This window comes from Mauremys reevesii, linkage group 1 (genome assembly GCF_016161935.1).
Source record: "Mauremys reevesii isolate NIE-2019 linkage group 1, ASM1616193v1, whole genome shotgun sequence".
Lineage (NCBI taxonomy): Eukaryota > Metazoa > Chordata > Testudines > Geoemydidae > Mauremys > Mauremys reevesii.
Genome location: NC_052623.1, coordinates 247,874,837 through 247,891,944, shown reverse-complemented (window position 1 = coordinate 247,891,944; position 17,108 = coordinate 247,874,837). Strand labels below are relative to the sequence as shown.

The 17,108-nt window shown below is 42.9% G+C and overlaps 1 protein-coding gene and 2 long non-coding RNA genes across 13 annotated transcripts in view; 1 reads left to right on the top strand and 2 right to left on the bottom strand.

Moving 5' to 3' along the window:
• Window positions 1-17,108, top strand: part of LOC120408463 — a 148,702-nt gene that overhangs the window by 34,366 nt on the left and 97,228 nt on the right. For all 10 annotated transcript variants that reach the window (XM_039545441.1, XM_039545449.1, XM_039545430.1 and 7 more), the window contains one exon: window positions 11,692-11,829. In XM_039545441.1, coding sequence (XP_039401375.1) covers window positions 11,692-11,829 — 138 coding nt within the window. The remainder of the gene's footprint in view (window positions 1-11,691; window positions 11,830-17,108) is intronic.
• LOC120408496 lies at window positions 37-15,655 on the bottom strand. 2 transcript variants are annotated; one of them, XR_005600731.1, is made up of 3 exons: window positions 15,348-15,655; window positions 9,456-9,549; window positions 37-438 (listed from the first exon to the last, which is right to left on the bottom strand). It is a non-coding gene; the product is annotated as an uncharacterized LOC120408496 (long non-coding RNA). The 2 variants fall into 2 exon arrangements; XR_005600730.1 differs by lacking the exon at window positions 15,348-15,655 and adding an exon at window positions 10,487-10,816.
• LOC120408501 lies at window positions 5,307-6,330 on the bottom strand. Its single transcript, XR_005600736.1, has 2 exons — window positions 6,200-6,330; window positions 5,307-5,776 (listed from the first exon to the last, which is right to left on the bottom strand). It is a non-coding gene; the product is annotated as an uncharacterized LOC120408501 (long non-coding RNA).

Below are 17,108 nucleotides of genomic sequence, written 5' to 3'. Positions count from 1 at the left end.
TGGAGAAACAATAGCAGTTCTTATTTGGGCCCCTGATTGGGAGTGGGGTGGAAGAAGTGGCAACCTAATAGAGGACTAAGGTTCTTCAGGCCTAGTCACTGCTGGATAGTCCAGTCCAGTCTCTTATTCCAAGCAAACAGGAGTTTATAGGTTTGCAGTTAGCGATTTCTCTCACTGGAGCCTGTCTGCCAGGATTTCCTGCTCAGTCGCTGCTGTTTCCACATGCACAGGCCAACTCCCACTTGCAATCTCCTCCAGCCACACCCTATTCCATATGCAGTCCCCCAGCTTCTGATGATGCCTGCCCTAGACACAGTTCCCTGGGGATTTCTCCATGGATCCAGCTTCTCTGATGCTCCTGGTTTCCAAGCCACAGCTGTTCCCCCCCAACCCCCTGCCCCAGGAGCGAGGGTCCTGCCTTAAGGTCTTTCCTTCTACCTGGCTAGAGGAAGGGGATGTACTGTGAGAAAAAGGATAATGGAAATGGTAGTTTCTTCCATACCAGGTGCATCACTCCTTATCACCATAAGGAAAGGTTTCAAAGTGGAGGTTTTTGTCTTTTTTCTGGTTTGTTTTCAGCAGGGATTTGGCAAAATCTAATCTCACACTGGTTTAAATTAGGAGTAACACAAGTCACTGGAATGGAAATTGGTAATTGCCTAGAATCTTGTCTTCATGGCACAGTCTCAACCAGAAATATACATACATGGCCGATGATGGAGGGGTGGCCTGGCAAAATTTGAGTGAGTGAGTTCTGCGACCCTGTGCTCCAGGTCACGCTGCCACTCCCTCAAATTTGTCTCGCTGACCTTCCATTACCACAGAGGGGCAGCTGGGGGAAAACTGTGTGTTGTGACCTCATGGACCAATTCACAATGCCTGGAATGGGAGTTGCGCCCAGCCCTGCAGAAGAGGAGCTGCTGCTGTGGCGTGAGTTCGCTTTCTGACCCCACTCCTCTGGCCTTCCCTCCACACCAGGACCGTGAGCCATGTAGAAACTTCCCACAACCCACTGGTGGGTCACAACCCATTGTTTGGGAAACATATTCCTTTAGAGGATGTTTTTGTGGGTGTGTGAATAAATAGTGACTTACCCAGCCAGTGAAGTAAACTGTTACACAAATAATTACAGAGGGTTCAGAACTAATCGCTACATGCTTGGTACAGCACATACTTTTCTACAGGGAAACAGCTAGGAATAAAATTGGTAATTTTTCGTGTCTTGGCAAGGCCATATAGTCCCTGGTAAGGGTATAGTTCAACAGATTGACCTGAAAATATGCATATGTTGGAGAATATATATAGGCTGTTTGTCAGGATGTGAAGCAAAACTGATAGGTGAGACAAGGAATGGGATATTACTGAAAATATAATGCCCATTATAAAATCAGAAGGCACCGGAAGAATGTTGCAGCACTGTTCCAAAAAAATCTCAAGAAGGTATGGAATGGATAATACTGAAAATATTCCATCATCAAATATTAAGACCGTCTAACAACAGTGTTCAAATTCTGGGCAGCTAATGTCATTTGACTTTCAGAGATGGTTGAAAATAATGGCTCAAAGGCAGAGAAACTTCAGTATGAAAAAAGAAAAAAAACTGGGAACAGTTTTATTGAGGAAAAAACCAGTACATGAATGATAAATATTTAGTGCAGAAGGTAGTAAAAAGGATGCTCAAATCCTGATCCTTCCAGGAAATAACCAACCTCTGGCTGAGAGGCTAGGAAGAAATTATAAACTGTTATAAATACACCCAATATTTCCAAACCTATGCAAAGACCCAATGAGACTGCAAAATGAAATTTCAAAGTTTATTGACAGGTGGCATTGTTCAAATGGTAGCTGGTTCCTTGCATCTTAGGAAGTCATTGCGGGGTGTTGTCACTGAAGGGTTGTTTCTTTTTGCCATAGCAGACATTGCAGAGTGGTGGGTCGATGACTTGCACAGGAGAAATCAGGAAATTAAAAACTCCTTCTTCTTCTCCTCCTCCTCCTGCGAGTTTTCTCTCTACCTCTACGACCTCTTCTCCTTCTGCCATGTCGTCTTCTCCTCCTTCCATGCCGACCCCCGCGGCCTCCCCTCCGTCGCCTTCTGCGACGGCTCCTGCTTCTGCTCCTGCGTCTGTACCTTGCCATTTCTGGAGAAGATTATGGCTTTCAAGATCTCCGCAGCTGGAGCACCAGCTCCGTAGGAGGCAGCCAACCTGTCTGGTGGGATGTCCTTAGTTTGTGAGTTGAGCTGGCAGCTCTGGCCCTTATATAGAGGGGCTGATAACTGTGACAAAAACCTACCGGGTCACTCACCTGTGATGAACTATAATGGGCTTGTTCAGACATGGGCATCAATTTTACTGTATAGCAAATTGTCCATATAAGGAAAACACCAGCTGTCCTGATCATGTCATTAATTAACACTTTCCACTGAAAAAAAGCCTTCTTTCTCCACATTCTTTCTCTGGCTTTCACAGAAAAATAAAACAGTGCAGTATGAAGCATGTGGGCTAAACTTTGACTTCAGACCAGCAAGCCAAAGCTGCTGAGCCAGTAAGCTCACAAAGGCCTGCACTAGAGACCTCACAAAAGCCTGAGGCTTAACATCAGCCCAGAGAGCCAGAGGTGCTGATCTAGAAAACCTTACAAAGACCTGTGCTTTGACAAGAGCCAGTAGCCTCACAGAGGCCTGACTTTGACTTTACCCCAGCAAGGTAGTGGTGCTGTGCCCGACACCTGAGGCCTGTGTCCAGACATCATGCTAGGAAGATGGAGATACCGAGCTAATATCCTGACAAAGTCCTGCTTGGCTTCAGCCAGGAGCCTGGAAGTGCTGTAGCCAGAACTCTGTGTCAGTGCTTTGACCATAACCAACCCAGCATGTCTTATGTGCTGAGCCAGTGACCTCATAGCAGCCCGTTCTTTGATATCAACCCACTATGCTACATTTGAGGAACAAGTGACCTCATAGAGGCCTGTACTTGGACATAAGCCCAGAAACCTAGAGGCCATTAACCACATTAACCACATAAATGCCTGTTGCCTTGGCGCCAGCCATCATTCTAGAATGTGTTGAGATTTGACTTTATCCCAGCAAGCTAAAGGTCCTGAGATGGTAACCCTCCAAGGCCTGTGCATTTACATCAACCCAACACGCTATAATTGGTCAGCTAGTGACCTCACAGAGGCCTTTGCACTGAATTCAGCCCATGGTGATCAGATCAGCATGGGAAAAAGAATGAGCTAGTGAACTCTTCTGGAGTGATACAAGAGAGATTTAAGAAGAGCTGAGGAGCTGGCCTTCTGCAGTTATAAAAACTCAGGACCTATTTATCTGGAATGACTACAACCCTTGGAATTTATTAAAAATCAATTATAATACTGTTTTAACAGGTAGTGGCGAATGAGACATACAGCTTGTCTCAGTTGGCCATCTTCACAGATTAAGTCTATAGAATCCAAGCCTTTATTTGTTTTGACCACAATAGGAAATTCTATCTATCCAATTACTGAAGCTTGCAGCAAATTGAATAGATTTATGGACTCGTAGTTAGAATTTTAATTATAACCTGAATTTTGAAAACTTTAGCCCTCAGTCTCTCAGTAGGCTGTGTTTTGTGTAAAGCGTCACAGGCCAACTGGAATCCATCATTTAAGCAAATGATACCTTTTTGAACAAGAAATACATGCCGTCACTTGACAGAAACACTTTTCCTATTTGCATTAGTGAGAGTTTTGCTACAACAAATGTACAGACAGAAATGGCATTTTCTCAAATACAATTGCCTGGGCAAGTGTGACACATACTGAATAAAACAACATGAAATACAGATAACTTGAACTCAAAAGTCCTAAATGAAGTGGTTGAAGAAAGATCTCTAGTCCACAGATATTACATGTTAATATAGCCTGGAACACACAGGGACATCCCAGAAGCATTCTGATGCTGTACCATTATTCACAAAAGACAAGCTCTGTAAACTGGGTAACAATAGGCTGCTTAGTCTGAAATCAGAACTGGGCAAATGAACAGAAAAACTGATATGAGATTCAATCAGTAAAGAGCTAAAGGTTGGGAATATAATTAATATCAGTCAACACGTACGTTTTCTTTTCTCCCAGATACAGAAGAAAAAGCAGGTGACACTCATGAGCTGCTCTCTCATTGAGACTCTTTGATTCAGGTTGTTAAATCTAAGAGGAGCCAAAAGCATTAGGGAATGTCTGTGGGTGTGCCAAGAAAGACCCACTCACCCACCCAGTCAGCACAGTAAACTGTTACACTACTATATCATTCAGATGAATACAATGGTTTCAGAACTAACTGCAGTGTTCTTTACTGGAGCCAAATATCTAGGAATAAGTGGTCAATATTCATCTCAGCAAAAGGTCTTAACCACAAGTGACGCAAGGTTCCATAGTTAGACCAAAGGCTAAGAGACTGAACTAGCAATATGAGATGGGAAAATGTTTAAGGTGTTAGTCTGAACCTGAAGAATTTGTCAGGATGTGCAACAAAATGACAGGTAAGTTAAGGAATGGAATATTAGTGAAAATATAATGCTGTTATAAAATCAGAACAAACCAGAGGTATGTTGCAGCACTGTTCCAATTCCCCTCCCCGAAGGAATGGAATGGACAATAGTGAAAAGATGCCATAATGAAATCACAAATGCTTTCTCCTGGAACAGGGCAGCCTATCCCATGTGGGGGCTCAGAGTCTTGTGAAAAAATATGATCAAAGTCGGAGAAATTTCCATATGAAAAGATGAAAAATTCTTTATAAAGAAAAAAACAGATACACAAGAGCGCAAATTAGAGAACAAAGTAGGGATAAATGTAGTAAAAAGGATGTGAGAAGCCTGATGCTTCCAGGAAACACCAGCCTCTGAGAGGGTGCTTGCTCCTACCTATTTCCTATCCCACAAATGGCTCGGAGGCCTTCCGGTAAATCACCTTGTGCAGCCTCATCCCAACAGTAACACGGACTCCTCAGCTTCTCAGGCAAGGAGTGGAGAGGCTCTGACTCTCCAAGGCTACCAGCCAGACAGGCCAGGACAGGCTCTTCTTCCCCTTCACTTCCTGACTTGTGTCTCTTGTACCATCTGGGCTAAGGAGTGAGTTAGCCTTTTAACTCTCTCAAGACGATCCCAATCTATCACCCGAGTGTAGTTCCTATTGTCAGATGCACTCAGAGCAACTAAGACGAGCCTCAGTGATCATAGGGCGGGTTCAGCTGCTGTCACAGAGGATTAGGAAGAAACTATTTTCTAAATGCAGGCAAAACACAAGGACCCAATGAGACTGTAAAATGAAATTTCAAAGTTTATTAACAGGTGGTATTGTTCAACTGGTAGCAGGCTCCTTCCATCTTGGGACGTCATCGCGGCGTGTTGTCACTGAAGGAATGTTTCTTTTTGCCATAGCAGATGTTGCAGTGTGAAGGGTCGATGACTTGCACAGGAGAATATTCCAAGCAAACAGGAGTTTACAGGTTTGCAATGAGCGGTTTCTCTCACTGGAGCCTGTCTGCCAGGATTTCCTGCTCAGTCGCTGCTGTTTCCACATGCACAGGCCAACTCCCACTTGCAATCTCCTCCAGCCACACCCTATTCCATATGCAGTCCCCCAGCTTCTGATGATGCCTGCCCTAGACACAGTTCCCTGGGGATTTCTCCATGGATCCAGCTTCTCTGATGCTCCTGGTTTCCAAGCCACAGCTGTTCCCCCGCAACCCTCTGCCCCAGGAGCGAGGGTCCTGCCTTAAGGTCTTTCCTTCTACCTGGCCAGAGGAAGGAGAAAAAGGATAATGGAAATGGTAGTTTTTTTCCATACCAGGTACATAAGGAAAGGTTTCAAAGTGGAGGTTTTTTGTCTGTTTGTTGGTTTGTTTTCAGCAGGGATTTGGCAAAATCTAATCTCACACTGGTTTAAATTAGGAGTAACACAAGTCCATGGACCTGATTCTGATCTCACACTGTGTTCATACAGTGGTGTCATTCATTTACCTGAGAGTAGTTACCTGTAATTTATTGACGTGAATTTTCTAACACAAAAAGTATTTCACCCAATGTGGGGTAACTAGTTTAGACCTCAGTATGATGCGAGGCGGGAGCGGGGAGGAGGAACTGATCACTGGAATGGAAATTGGTAATTGCCTAGAATCTTGTCTTCATGGCACAGTCTCAACCAGAAATATACATACATGGCCGACGATGGAGGGGTGGTCAGGCAAAATTTGAGTGAGTGAGTGTGGCGACCCTGTGCTCTAGGTCACGCTGCCACTCTCTCAAATTTGTCTCACTGTTCTTCCATCACCACAGAGGGGCAGCTGGGGAAAACTGTGTGCTGTGACCTCATGGACCAATTCACAATGCCTGGAATGGGAGTCGGGCCCAGACCTGCAGAAGAGGGGCTGCTAATGTGGGGTTACTTTGCTTTTCAACCCTCCCTCCTCTGGCCTTCCCTCCACACCAGGACCGTGAGCCATGTAGAAACTTCCCACAACCCACTGTTTGGGAAACATATTCCTTTAGAGGATGTTTTTGTGCGGTCTGTCAAAAAATACTGACTTACCTAGCCAGCAAAGTAAACAGTTACATTACTGTTTCATTCAAATAATTACAGAGGGTTCAGAACTAATCGCTACATTCTTGATACAGCTCATACTTTTCTGCAAGCAAACAGCTAAGAATAAAATTGGTAATTTTTCGTATCTTGGCAAGGCCATATAGTCCATAGTAAGGCCATAGGTCAATAGATTGACCTGAAAATATGCATATATTGGTGAATGTATATGTATATAGGCTGTTTGTCAGGATGTGCAGCAAAACTGATAGGTGAGACAAGGAATGGGATATTACTGAAAATATAATGCCCATTATAAAATCAGAAGGCCCTGGAAGAATGTTGCAGCACTGTTCCAAAAATTCTCAAGAAGGACTGGATAATACCGAAAATATGACATCATCAAATCATAAGACAGTCTAACAACAGTGTTCAAATTCTGGGCAGCTTATCTTATTTGGTTTCAGAGATGGCTGAAAAAAATAATGATCCAAGGCAGAGAAACTTCCATATGAAAAAAGAAAAAACTTGGGACAGTTTATTGAGGGGAAAAAGAGGTAGAGGAATGATAGATATGTGATAGATAGGTTGTGTAGAAGATAGTAAAAAAGATGTAAGAATCCTGATCCTTCCTGGAAATAACCAACATCTGGCTGAGACGGCTAGGAAGAAACTGTTAATTGTCATAAATCCACCTAGTATTTCCAAACCTATGCAAAGACACAATGAGACTGCAAAATGAAATTTCAAAGTTTATTGACAGGTGGCATTGTTCAAATGGTAGCTGGTTCCTTGCATCTTAGGAAGTCATCGCGGGGTGTCGTCACTGAAGGGTTGATTCTTTTTGCCATAGCAGATATCGCAGAGTGAAGGGTCGATGATTTGCACAGGAGAATGGGAGAAATCAGGAAATTAAAAACTCCTCCTTCTCCTCCTCCTCCGAGTTCGCTCTCTACCTCTACGACCTCTTCTCCTACTGCCATGTCGTCTTCTCCTCCTTCCATGTCGACCCCCGCGGCCTCCCCTTCGTCACCTTCTGCGACGGTTCCTGCTTCTGCTCCTGCTGCGTCTGTACCTTGCCATTTCTGGAGAAGATTATGGCTTTCAAGATCTCCGCAGCTGGAGCACCAGCTCCGTAGGAGGCAGCCAACCTGTCTGGTGGGATGTCCTCATCTTGTGAGCTGAGCTGGCAGCTCTGGCCTTTATATAGAGGGGCTGATAACTGTGACAAAAACCTACCGGGTCACTCACCTGTGATGAACTATAATGGCCTTGTTCAGACATGGGCATCAATTTTACTGTATCGCAAAATGTCCATATAAGGAAAATACCAGCTGTCCTGATCATGTCATTAACACTTTCCACTGAAATGACTATATAAGGACAAAGCCACAAGTTTTGACCCTATATGGACATAAAATGGTTCTTTGTTGAAATGACAGTATAACCACAAAAACAACATCACAAACACCCTGAAGTTAGGAGGACGCAGCCAACTATGAAGCTATGGAATTGTTTGCCTCCACATTACCCTTGCCTTGTTGGATTAATTTTGCCAATGTTTGGGTGACTTGATTTAAACTGTGGATCTATTCGGCCTACCTGTCTTTGGTGGAATTTCCTGAGCTTGTTCGTTGAGCTGGTACTCTGACCTTTATGTAGAGAGGCTGATAAGTATGACCCACTTTGCCCTATTATTCCGCTGTGATAAACTAGAATTAAGCAATATATGGCCATCAAATTTACTGTACAGCAAAGTGTGTATGTAAGAAAACAAATAGATTTTTCCCTTTTTATAAACACTTTGAAAGTTAATGTATGTAGGTCACACTTATCAGAGGGGAAAGCAGTGACCAGTTGATACTATCATATCTCTTCACTACATAATGGCAACACCCATCATGACACCCAACCATCAGAAATGAGAAGTTGCCCTTCCTAATTTGATCTACTTTGATTACTACCCATGTGTTCATTTATGAACTCCAGGAGATGGCACTATCTCAGTCCTAATTGTGTTTTCTTGACTTTGAACATTTATGTACCTAAAAAGGTTGCTTTTAAGATCATGTGAAATGCTTTGGATCTCGTGCCCTTTTTTTGTTTTTTTTTTTGCAAAGTGAATAAAAGTATCATATGGCCCCAAAAGGTTTCACCTTTGTTTCCTGAGGGCAATTGAAACAGCACGTGAATTACAAGTTAAAAGAGATGGCTGATTTATACTGTGTGTATCTTTTTCCCTGCAGCAAATGAATAACTTCAATATTGTTGTCAAGTGCACAGTGTAGTATTTTGGGGTGATAAAATAATTAAGTATTAAAACATTGTGATCCATGTGTCGTTGAGAGGACTAAAGATTTGTGAAAAATGGTCAAAAGCTTAAAACCAAACCCATGATTTGAATACAGTGGGCCAAATTCCCCTTTCCATTTCAAGCAAGCAGGAATGTAACCCATTACATTTGTAGTAAAAAGGAAGGTATTTTTGCCACTAGAACTAACAGTCTTTCAATAGCAGCTGTTACAATTTGAAAATAATAGGCTTGATTCTCCATTCACACCAGTTTTATATCACTATAACTCTATAAACTCTTATGGAGCTAACTCCTAATTGACACTGGTATAACTGAGAGGATGATCAAGCCAATCCTTTTCACTGGAAATGTCTAAATCAAATATGTTATAGACATTTCCACTTCATATTCTACAAAATCTTCTTGGCTTTATCCCTCTTCTCAGTCACCTGTGTGATGCGTACCATTAGTTATGCACTCACACTCGCTCCTGTCATGCCTCTATTACATCTGACCAGGCAAGTCTCAGAATAAGGAAACCTCTCAATAGAATCAGTACTGTCTGTTCGCAAGGTCGTCTTTGAACTGATGTGGCATTCACCTCTATAGTACGACGTCTTCCATAAATGCTGTCCTTGTGCTTATCCAAAGCATTCACAGTCAAAGACTCTAGAACTTGCTGGATGTTCACTGGCCTTCAAATATATAGATTGAATGTACTCAGTTCTTCAGGAAATCCTAGGCCCTTTCATGTTTTTTCACACATGTATGAAAGATGAGAAAGCTTGCAAATCATCTATCTCATGATGCATTAGATGGAACATCTTGGAGGCCCTCTTCCTGAGGGAGGGGTGACAACATATCTTTTGGGGGGCTAGTATGCACAAATTCACGTAGTCACTGACAGTTTTAATCACAAGAACCATACAGACTCTACAAAACAGACCCACCTCAATAACCAAACAGGCCTCTGTAGAAGGACTGATTTCAGATCAACAAATGGCTATGTGAGTAGAAAATCATTACGAGGCAAAATATTTCCCTCCTCTTTCATAGGATCAGGTCATCTCCCCCAACCTCCATCCTAGATATCGTTGTGTATGTGTTTCATTAATTGGCTGTCTCAGTTTGGTTGCTATGTTTTATTGATTTTCACACCTCTCTGAGCCTTCCTTCTGTTTTCCCACATTCCCTACACTCCCCCCAGTCTGTTTCCCCATTCCCATGTTTTCCTGCTCCCTCATAGTTTCCTGTCCAATTTCCAAACAACAGAGAGAGCCACATTACAATCACATTCTCTGAGGGCAGCCCAGGTTCAATTTCTTCAGAAAAAAGATGGGAGTCATCAGTCAACTTCACTGAACAAGCTTTCTTTCTCCACATTCTTTCTCTGGCTTTCACAGAAAAAATAAAACAGTGCAGTATGAAGCATGTGGGTTACACTTTGACTTCAGACCAGCAAGCCAAAGCTGCTGAGCCAGTAAGCTCACAAAGGCCTGCACTAGAGACCTCACAAAAGCCTGAGGCTTAACATCAGCCCAGAGAGCCAGCGGTGCTGATCTAGCACACCTTACAAAGACCTGTGCTTTGACAAGAGCCAGTAGCCTCACAGGGGCCTGACTTTGACTTTACCCCAGCAAGGTTGTGGTGCTGTGCCCGACACCTGAGGCCTGTGTCCAGACATCATGCTAGGAAGATGGAGATACCGAGCTAGTATCCCGACAAAGTCCCGCTTGGCTTCAGCCCGGAGCCTGGAAGTGCTGTAGCTGGAACTCTGTGTCAGTGCTTTGACCATTACCAACCCAGCATGTTGTATGTGCTGAGCTAGTGACCTCATAGCAGCCCGTTCTTTGATATCAACCCACTATGCTACATTTGAGGAACAAGTGACCTCATAGAGGCCGGTACTTGGACATAAGCCCAGAAACCTAGAGGCCATTAACCACATTAACCACATAAAGGCCTGTTGCCTTGGCGCCAGCCATCATTCTAGAATGTGTTGAGATTTGACTTTATCCCAGCAAGCTAAAGGTCCTGAGCTGGTAACCCTCCAAGGCTTGTGCATTTACATCAACCCAGCATGCTATAATTGGTCAGCTAGTGACCTCACAGAGGCCTTTGCACTGAATTCAGCCTGTGGTGATCAGATCAGTGTGGGAAAAAGAATGAGCTAGTGAACTCACAGAAAGTGCTTTAAGTCCCATTTACTCTTCTGGAGTGACACAAGAGGGATTTAAGAAGAGCTGAGGAGCTGGCCTTCTGCAGTTATAAAAACTCAGGACCTATTTATCTGGAATGACTACAACCCTTGGAAATTATTAAAAATCAATAATAATACTGTTTTCACATGTAGTGGCAAATGAGACATACAGCTTGTCTGAGTTGGCCATCTTCACAGATTAAGTTTACAGAATCCAAGCCTTTATTTGTTTTGATCACAATAGGAAATTCTATCTATCCAATTACTGAAGCTTGCAGCAAATTGAATTGATTTATGGACTAGCACAGGGGTAGGCAACCTGCATTTTGAAAACTTTAGCCCTCAGTCTCTCAGGAGGCTGTGTTTTGTGTAAAGCGTCACAGGCCAACTGGAATCCATCATTTAAGCAAATGGATACCTTCTTGAACAAGAAATACGTGCCTTCACTTGACAGAAACACTTTTCCTATTTGCATTACTGAGAGTTTTGCTACAATAAATGTACTGAGAGAAATGGCATTTTCTTAAATACAATTGCCTCGGCAACATGAAAGTAGGGCGGATATATATTTTTTTTCTGGGGGGGTGTTGATCTGTGTGTGTTGATCTGATTTCTTGATGGGCTTCTCATGTTGCAGAGGGAGAAAGAATATTCTGGATGCTGAATGCTTACAAAGGATGGATAGCTCACTTTACCTTTAGGGAGAATGCTTTTGAAAAATCTCTCCGCAATGACCACGACATCTCTTTGCAGAGAAAAGAGAGGAGAATTAAAAGTAAGTAAAGTCCAATTAAAAGAAACATGGTGAAAATTCAGGTAATTTTGCTAGGGACAAATATTTTTCAGCTCAGTTCCATAAGGGATTAGTTTAAACAGATATCTCAGAATTGCACAATACATTTATAACACTGTCAATAACATTTCTAATGGGAAGAGCCCATCATTAAATACACTCCCTAGTTAAAACAGATTCATGTTTTCCAGTTTTTCCTAGACAAGTAATCTTTCCCCTCAAGAAAATTTTGCTCGGTTAGATGTCCTGGGAATGAATGTCTGTCTTTATCACAGATGCAAAAGATTCACCCCTGAAAATATTATAGCTGTTCTAAGAGACAGTCTACATGGGAACACTCCAAAACTATATTCCAAATGAACTGAAGATGTGAATGTAAAGTGGATTTTTTAAACTGAATTGCATTCAGAATTAATGCAGCTTTATTCAGTTTAGCTTATTTTAGTTTAGCTAAACCAAATTAAGGCCAGCCACTTTAATTCTGAATTAGAGTATCCACACAGAGGTTTAATGCAATTTAACTAATCCTCTTTAAATTAATACTTGTAGTTAATTCAGATTAACTTTCCTGAGTGTTCCTGCGTAGACAAGTCCTAAAATTTGAGTGGCATGAGAGGTGTACCACAACTCAGAGACAAAGACATTTCAGCTGCTAGGTCTTGTAAGGCACCAGCCCTAGTTACTTCCCCTAACAGCTTGAATGAATGGCGAAAGTGAAGAGGTATTTTTCTAGAGTTGACAAAAAAGAGAAGGGTTGCAAATACCCCAAGTACTGTGTCTTAAACAGTTACAACTCTGGAGAAACAATAGCAGTTCTTATTTGGGCCCCTGATTGGGAGTGGGGTGGAAGAAGTGGCAACCTAATAGAGGACTAAGGTTCTTCAGGCCTAGTCACTGCTGGATAGTCCAGTCCAGTCTCTTATTCCAAGCAAACAGGAGTTTATAGGTTTGCAGTTAGCGATTTCTCTCACTGGAGCCTGTCTGCCAGGATTTCCTGCTCAGTCGCTGCTGTTTCCACATGCACAGGCCAACTCCCACTTGCAATCTCCTCCAGCCACACCCTATTCCATATGCAGTCCCCCAGCTTCTGATGATGCCTGCCCTAGACACAGTTCCCTGGGGATTTCTCCATGGATCCAGCTTCTCTGATGCTCCTGGTTTCCAAGCCACAGCTGTTCCCCCCCAACCCCCTGCCCCAGGAGCGAGGGTCCTGCCTTAAGGTCTTTCCTTCTACCTGGCTAGAGGAAGGGGATGTACTGTGAGAAAAAGGATAATGGAAATGGTAGTTTCTTCCATACCAGGTGCATCACTCCCTTATCACCATAAGGAAAGGTTTCAAAGTGGAGGTTTTTTGTCTTTTTTCTGGTTTGTTTTCAGCAGGGATTTGGCAAAATCTAATCTCACACTGGTTTAAATTAGGAGTAACACAAGTCACTGGAATGGAAATTGGTAATTGCCTAGAATCTTGTCTTCATGGCACAGTCTCAACCAGAAATATACATACATGGCCGATGATGGAGGGGTGGCCTGGCAAAATTTGAGTGAGTGAGTTCTGCGACCCTGTGCTCCAGGTCACGCTGCCACTCCCTCAAATTTGTCTCGCTGACCTTCCATTACCACAGAGGGGCAGCTGGGGGAAAACTGTGTGTTGTGACCTCATGGACCAATTCACAATGCCTGGAATGGGGAGTTGCGCCCAGCCCTGCAGAAGAGGAGCTGCTGCTGTGGCGTGAGTTCGCTTTCTGACCCCCACTCCTCTGGCCTTCCCTCCACACCAGGACCGTGAGCCATGTAGAAACTTCCCACAACCCACTGGTGGGTCACAACCCATTGTTTGGGAAACATATTCCTTTAGAGGATGTTTTTGTGGGTGTGTGAATAAATAGTGACTTACCCAGCCAGTGAAGTAAACTGTTACACAAATAATTACAGAGGGTTCAGAACTAATCGCTACATGCTTGGTACAGCACATACTTTTCTACAGGGAAACGGCTAGGAATAAAATTGGTAATTTTTCGTGTCTTGGCAAGGCCATATAGTCCCTGGTAAGGGTATAGTTCAACAGATTGACCTGAAAATATGCATATGTTGGAGAATATATATAGGCTGTTTGTCAGGATGTGAAGCAAAACTGATAGGTGAGACAAGGAATGGGATATTACTGAAAATATAATGCCCATTATAAAATCAGAAGGCACCGGAAGAATGTTGCAGCACTGTTCCAAAAAAATCTCAAGAAGGTATGGAATGGATAATACTGAAAATATTCCATCATCAAATATTAAGACCGTCTAACAACAGTGTTCAAATTCTGGGCAGCTAATGTCATTTGACTTTCAGAGATGGTTGAAAATAATGGCTCAAAGGCAGAGAAACTTCAGTATGAAAAAAGAAAAAAAACTGGGAACAGTTTTATTGAGGAAAAAACCAGTACATGAATGATAAATATTTAGTGCAGAAGGTAGTAAAAAGGATGCTCAAATCCTGATCCTTCCAGGAAATAACCAACCTCTGGCTGAGAGGCTAGGAAGAAATTATAAACTGTTATAAATACACCCAATATTTCCAAACCTATGCAAAGACCCAATGAGACTGCAAAATGAAATTTCAAAGTTTATTGACAGGTGGCATTGTTCAAATGGTAGCTGGTTCCTTGCATCTTAGGAAGTCATTGCGGGGTGTTGTCACTGAAGGGTTGTTTCTTTTTGCCATAGCAGACATTGCAGAGTGGTGGGTCGATGACTTGCACAGGAGAAATCAGGAAATTAAAAACTCCTTCTTCTTCTCCTCCTCCTCCTGCGAGTTTTCTCTCTACCTCTACGACCTCTTCTCCTTCTGCCATGTCTTCTCCTCCTTCCATGCCGACCCCCGCGGCCTCCCCTCCGTCGCCTTCTGCGACGGCTCCTGCTTCTGCTCCTGCTGCGTCTGTACCTTGCCATTTCTGGAGAAGATTATGGCTTTCAAGATCTCCGCAGCTGGAGCACCAGCTCCGTAGGAGGCAGCCAACCTGTCTGGTGGGATGTCCTTAGTTTGTGAGTTGAGCTGGCAGCTCTGGCCCTTATATAGAGGGGCTGATAACTGTGACAAAAACCTACCGGGTCACTCACCTGTGATGAACTATAATGGGCTTGTTCAGACATGGGCATCAATTTTACTGTATAGCAAATTGTCCATATAAGGAAAACACCAGCTGTCCTGATCATGTCATTAATTAACACTTTCCACTGAAAAAAAGCCTTCTTTCTCCACATTCTTTCTCTGGCTTTCACAGAAAAAATAAAACAGTGCAGTATGAAGCATGTGGGCTAAACTTTGACTTCAGACCAGCAAGCCAAAGCTGCTGAGCCAGTAAGCTCACAAAGGCCTGCACTAGAGACCTCACAAAAGCCTGAGGCTTAACATCAGCCCAGAGAGCCAGAGGTGCTGATCTAGAAAACCTTACAAAGACCTGTGCTTTGACAAGAGCCAGTAGCCTCACAGAGGCCTGACTTTGACTTTACCCCAGCAAGGTAGTGGTGCTGTGCCCGACACCTGAGGCCTGTGTCCAGACATCATGCTAGGAAGATGGAGATACCGAGCTAATATCCTGACAAAGTCCTGCTTGGCTTCAGCCAGGAGCCTGGAAGTGCTGTAGCCAGAACTCTGTGTCAGTGCTTTGACCATAACCAACCCAGCATGTCTTATGTGCTGAGCCAGTGACCTCATAGCAGCCCGTTCTTTGATATCAACCCACTATGCTACATTTGAGGAACAAGTGACCTCATAGAGGCCTGTACTTGGACATAAGCCCAGAAACCTAGAGGCCATTAACCACATTAACCACATAAATGCCTGTTGCCTTGGCGCCAGCCATCATTCTAGAATGTGTTGAGATTTGACTTTATCCCAGCAAGCTAAAGGTCCTGAGATGGTAACCCTCCAAGGCCTGTGCATTTACATCAACCCAACACGCTATAATTGGTCAGCTAGTGACCTCACAGAGGCCTTTGCACTGAATTCAGCCCGCGGTGATCAGATCAGCATGGGAAAAAGAATGAGCTAGTGAACTCTTCTGGAGTGATACAAGAGGGATTTAAGAAGAGCTGAGGAGCTGGCCTTCTGCAGTTATAAAAACTCAGGACCTATTTATCTGGAATGACTACAACCCTTGGAATTTATTAAAATCAATTATAATACTGTTTTAACAGGTAGTGGCGAATGAGACATACAGCTTGTCTCAGTTGGCCATCTTCACAGATTAAGTCTATAGAATCCAAGCCTTTATTTGTTTTGACCACAATAGGAAATTCTATCTATCCAATTACTGAAGCTTGCAGCAAATTGAATAGATTTATGGACTCGTAGTTAGAATTTTAATTATAACCTGAATTTTGAAAACTTTAGCCCTCAGTCTCTCAGTAGGCTGTGTTTTGTGTAAAGCGTCACAGGCCAACTGGAATCCATCATTTAAGCAAATGATACCTTCTTGAACAAGAAATACATGCCGTCACTTGACAGAAACACTTTTCCTATTTGCATTAGTGAGAGTTTTGCTACAACAAATGTACAGACAGAAATGGCATTTTCTCAAATACAATTGCCTGGGCAAGTGTGACACATACTGAATAAAACAACATGAAATACAGATAACTTGAACTCAAAAGTCCTAAATGAAGTGGTTGAAGAAAGATCTCTAGTCCACAGATATTACATGTTAATATAGCCTGGAACACACAGGGACATCCCAGAAGCATTCTGATGCTGTACCATTATTCACAAAAGACAAGCTCTGTAAACTGGGTAACAATAGGCTGCTTAGTCTGAAATCAGAACTGGGCAAATGAACAGAAAACTGATATGAGATTCAATCAGTAAAGAGCTAAAGGTTGGGAATATAATTAATATCAGTCAACACGTCGTTTTCTTTTCTCCCAGATACAGAAGAAAAAGCAGGTGACACTCATGAGCTGCTCTCTCATTGAGACTCTTTGATTCAGGTTGTTAAATCTAAGAGGAGCCAAAAGCATTAGGGAATGTCTGTGGGTGTGCCAAGAAAGACCCACTCACCCACCCAGTCAGCACAGTAAACTGTTACACTACTATATCATTCAGATGAATACAATGGTTTCAGAACTAACTGCAGTGTTCTTTACTGGAGCCAAATATCTAGGAATAAGTGGTCAATATTCATCTCAGCAAAAGGTCTTAACCACAAGTGACGCAAGGTTCCATAGTTAGACCAAAGGCTAAGAGACTGAACTAGCAATATGAGATGGGAAAAT